This window comes from Phaethon lepturus, unplaced genomic scaffold, assembly GCF_000687285.1.
Source record: "Phaethon lepturus isolate BGI_N335 unplaced genomic scaffold, ASM68728v1 scaffold14454, whole genome shotgun sequence".
Taxonomy (NCBI): Eukaryota; Metazoa; Chordata; class Aves; order Phaethontiformes; family Phaethontidae; genus Phaethon; species Phaethon lepturus.
Window position 1 is genome coordinate 27,459 of NW_010534081.1, and position 5,104 is coordinate 32,562.

The 5,104-nt window shown below is 42.0% G+C and overlaps 1 protein-coding gene across 2 annotated transcripts in view; it reads left to right on the top strand.

Moving 5' to 3' along the window:
* The first annotated feature begins 1,858 nt into the window (after positions 1-1,858).
* ABL2 (ABL proto-oncogene 2, non-receptor tyrosine kinase) overlaps positions 1,859-5,104 on the top strand; it is a 15,337-nt gene continuing 12,091 nt past the window's right edge. For both annotated transcript variants that reach the window (XM_010285408.1, XM_010285409.1), the window contains exon 1: positions 1,859-1,964. In XM_010285408.1, coding sequence (XP_010283710.1) covers positions 1,859-1,964 — 106 coding nt within the window. The remainder of the gene's footprint in view (positions 1,965-5,104) is intronic.

A 5,104-nucleotide genomic window follows, 5' to 3' on the forward strand; every position in this document is an offset into this window, starting at 1 on the left:
GAGAAAAACCTTCAGGAGGATGGCTGGAAGGGTGTGGGCACAGAATTGCCCTGTTGCAGGAAGCTTACAGCCAAAATATTACTCATCCATAATGCCAGTGCTGGCCACTACTTGATTCACATCAGGAGCTCATTAACAGACCAGACAGCTATTAGGCTTTGGCTAAGGGTACTCTTCTGAGAGAGGCTAAAATTATTGAAGCTTTCAAATGTATTTGCAAGTTACGTTATTAATCCAACCTAACTTTCTGATAATCCTTCTTTTGTTCTAGAGATACCAATGGCTTATCTGGTGTGTTTTAACTATTACAGCCAAGTCACAAATCTGTATATAGCTTGCTATTTCCTGGTACCACCAGCTTGTTTGCCACAAAGCTCATCCATGTGTTTCTGAGGCTATGCTGTCTTTACCTACAAGTTTTGCTTATTCTCTGTGTATTAATAGATACACAAAGGTTAGTACAAATACCAGTGTAATTAAGAGTACGTAGAGCACATAGGAGAGGGGAGAAAACAAACTGACAGAGGGGAAAAACAAAGGGGAAAAGAGATAAAGCCTAGGAGCTTGTCTCAACCTATAACTACTGAGTAGCATGCTGCAGGATTCACTGGCATTGGTTTTGTAGAAGGAGGAAAGGAGGTCACCCACTTGTCAGAACCTTAGGAAGACAACATTATGCAGGTATCCTAACGTGTTTTCTTTGTCTGGTTATTTTTTTTTCCACATACATCAGGTGATGGCAGCAGGGGAAATAACTCAGTCATAGGCCATGTAGGGGAAAGCAACTCCTCATCATCACATCATATCCACAGCCTTACAAAACACAAACATTTGGAATAAGCCAGGTTGCTCATTTCTTACCTTTAGCCTGATCAGAGTCCCCATCACATGGTACAGCTGCCTTTCTCACAGAACGGTGGAGTTCATGGATTATAGGAATGCTGCTTTTTTCCTTGGTGGGTTGCAACAGCCCCTCTCCCCCTACAAAGGCCAAATCACTGGCTTCCCTTTCCCTGCTCCCTTTTATACCCCTCTGCAGGCCTACCACCCTCCCAGGTGTGAGGCTGCCACGGTGATGGCTTGTTCTTTAACCCTTCCGTGTCCATGTGTTAAGAGGAGTCTATCCTGCTACAAACCATACAGCCTTTGCTAGAAAACTAGGGCTTTTAAAGAATTCATCCAACAAATCTTGTGTTTTTTGAGAGGTAGTTTGATGGTGCCCTTTTGGAGAGCTGCCCTGTCTTACTAAGTAAGCAAATATGCAGCTCGAACTGGGTGTACTGTACTGCCCTTGCTTTCTGTTTCTTTCTGAAATCCTGAAATGTTCAGGAGTGTTTACTTGCTCAGTGCTTGTACCTCTTAGACATGTATTTTCACTAACATCGTTTCCTGTTGATTCATGGAAACAGTGCTTCAGCAATGGTATATGGAGTAGAAAAATGAATCAATCTGGGCAGTCCCCTTAATGGGTGACCTGTTTTGTAATTTGTAGAAAGGAATTTCTCCAAGGAAACTCTTTGCTTTCTTCCCAAACACTTTGTTGCCTAACTCTTAGCAGAACAAAACTCTGTCTTTAAAGCTCATCTCAAAATTGTTTCAACTTGTAGTCCAGTCCCCACATCCTTTGTTTGTTCAGCATTCCCTGGGAAGCTCCACCCTCACATCCAGCTAATAACCACGTTAACCCGCAGCTTGATTTTTCCCAGTTTCTCTTTTGCCCGCTCGGCAGCGCTTGCTTTTTCATTGGCCACCAGCCTTGCGAGCAGTGATCGTCTGCACGTGGTGGCATTTTTGCTGGCAGTGGCAGTCCAGGACTTCTCGGGTCGAGCAGCCTCTTCTGCTTGCTGCAAAGCACAGCATGATTGTGGGAATGGTCCTCTTCCAGTCTAGCAGCTACGGCAAAGAGGGCAAGCTGCTCTGCTGCCTTGGCGAGGAAGCCTCTGAGCCTGGCGTGGGTTTCACAGGTATGATGTTCAGGGATGTAATGCTGTGCCATCCCTTTCCTGTATTTCTCCGAGTGCTTCAGGGTAGATGTGGGTCTTTTCAAGTCTATCTTTGTCTTGTAGGATGAGACCAGCCATGGGCAGGACTGAGATTGCCTGCTTTTAGGATTATTGAAATGCTTCATTTTTATGAGCAGTTACACAGTATTTCAGAAAGAGAGACCACTTCAGCACTTGATTCTAAAATAGTGTAAACTACCTCCTGCTTTTGGACTGAAGAGATTGGTAATTGTTGTGTTGGCAGCACAGGGTGGGGGACAAAACACCCCTTACATGTTGGCTGAATAGGAAAAGCATGCATATCCGGAGAGAAGCAAATTGTATTGTGGGAATAAAGAAAAGGAAAGAGATGGATGAAGCATAACCTCCTCGCATCATTGTGTATTACTTGCACACTAAATGATGATGCAAGTTTTCCATTGTATAGGAAATGAAAGTGGCAATATATGAGTTAAGGTTAACCTTTAAAAGGAACTGATACAAAACAAAACTTCCCAGCTCATTTCCTTACTCCTGGTGTGAATAAAGCTTGCAGATTATTCAGTTGGAGGGGTATCATTTGTGATATGCTTTGGCTATCTTAGTTTCTTTAATGAGGTCTATGTGATTATCATGTTTCACTGACCTTGCGTATCCTTTACGTATTGGATGGTATAGATTCCACACTGTATTGAGCAGCATAAGTTATTATGTAATAATAACCTGCAATAGGTACTTTTATATCCTGGTAGATTCCCCTTTAGTAGATACTGGGTAACCTTTACAGTTAAGCATCCAAGTCACTCTCAAAATGAAAGTGAAGGAAGTTACTGAGACATGAACTCTTAAAAGCATTTGATTTTTAAGTAATGTGATTTTTAGGTAAGCAGTATAGCTAAGTGATTGAAGCTCCTCATCAAACATTAACTTCTGCTGGCTTTTTTTGTCCATAAAGCAGGTGTTAAGGACATGTGCCAGCCTCCCAGGCATTCTCGAGGAAGCGGTAGTAGTCCCACATCTGCTTTGAACCCTTGCTGGCAATCCAGCACAGCACCACAAATGGTTTCATGTGGGCAGAGCTGCTCGGCGCTAAGCAGCAAACTGGTTTTGCCTTGGCTAAAGTGCCTGCTGCTGGGCTCAGCGTGGGCAGGCTTAGCTGGTCATGGGATTTACTGCAGCAGCTCTGAAGCTGAGCTGATACAGGCTGCTTCAGGCTTACCCATCGAGTGCATGGTTAAATGCTTAATTCTGTGCTATCTGTTGACTAGGGTTGAATGCTCAGTTTGTGAGCTTTTCTGGCTTGAGAAAGAGACTTAAAGTATGCTTTGATTTAGGACAAATGTATATATTTTTGTTTAAAGCCTTTCACATTTCAGCAGATATTTAATTGAAAGTAAGAAGTTATTTAAACGCCATTGAGGTGTTTTGGAGCTGGACGGTTGATATTTTTTGGAAACACTGCCTACTTTCATGTTTGCTCCTTAGCAGAGATGCGTAAGTTGGGTTTCTTGTATAGCACATTATTGAGTGACTTTGCTTAAGGCACTGAAACGCTTTCTCTTACACAAGTCACTGTAGGAGTATAAAGAATGTTTTATTTAATTAAAAATGTATTTTTACTCCATAAAAAGAGCTGAATTTAGGAACTGGTGTTCTTTCCTGGTGCTTAAAAACTGGACATGCATATGCACACACGCAGCATTAAAAAATCACAGTGGGATGCTGGCAGCCATGCTGTAAAGTAGGTAGCGGAGCAGGCATTGGCATTTCCTCTCTTTTCCGTGATAGCACCCAGTCTGGTGGGTTAGTATATTGTAAAACTAATAGCAGTTGATAGGAACAAGAAGCGTATGTATATATTGCACCTGCAGGCAAGCAGATTAAAGTAGTGACATGTTCATAGCTTAACCAACTCTAGTCACTTCTGTTCTTGCTAGGAGAACCGTGGTAGGGTGCTACTTTGGCAGTGCTCGGGAGGTAGGTTATTAAGTAATTGCAAGGTGAGCAGGTTATGCAAGCAGAATAACTGAATGATTACCAGAAACGCAGTCAAAAGCCACTTAGCAATGTGTTTAAAAACAAAACAGAACAAACCTCAACCATTTACTTTCTCGTGTACCTACAAGACAGCTGAGAAATAACATGTAGATGTTGGGAAACCCTCTACGTCCTAGTTTTCCAGGCTTGAGCTCTGTCCTGTGACACAGATTTGGCATATATTTGCTTGTTACTTGGCACAGGCCTCTTCCTGTTTTGTGTCTCACTGACTTCCCAGTTTTCCCATCCTGTATTGCATTTGAGCTCTTTGTTCTCTTTTGAAGTGCCTTATAGCCTAGCTCCCTCTCACAAATGTAAATCTCTTGGGTGTTTGGGGAGGGGGTGGTTACATGCACATATTCGCTGGCAGTGGTCTCCTTAAAAACAGCCTAAGCATGACTTCTCAGCCCCTCAGAAATGGGCCGAAGCAATTATAGTAAAGTGAAGAAAGCCTCCAACTTTTTAAAAATGACTTTCTATGTTTGGTGCATTTAATGAAATCTTTTAACAGTATTTTCGTAAGTAAGTTCAACAAGAGAATTTGGAAATATATATTGGGACAGGAACTTATGTCAGTTGTGCCACCAGAGAAAATATTTGTATCTTTACACCTTCATATTTTTTTGCCCCCTTGAGCAGCCTACGTATATGGAAGTACATTATTGCTCTTTCTCTTGTCTTAATACTGAAATTTATTCTGCTACATGTTCCTGGGAAACCTTTCTCTGGGTTAGAAAGGCAATGATGGTCTTGGCATAACAGTACTATGAAGTGTTCATACAGTTTTGCTTTTTACTACAGTTCTTTCCAAAACCCCGTGTATTTAGATTGTTTTTCATCATCACAGGACCTGTGGGGACTTTTTTCTTTTGTCTATAAAACATGTCTGATTCTTTTCCCCACTCCCTTCTACTCTCAAGTTTTGCATCAGTTGTCCTTTGAAAGAGCAAAACAGAACTGCCTGGGTATTCAGAAACACTGCTGCTAAATACCTAGCATCATCCTCACTACTTTCTGTCCCTATCAGCTTTCCACCTCGTATTTACACGGTCTTGAAATGTATTATAAATCACCGTCATTCCTGC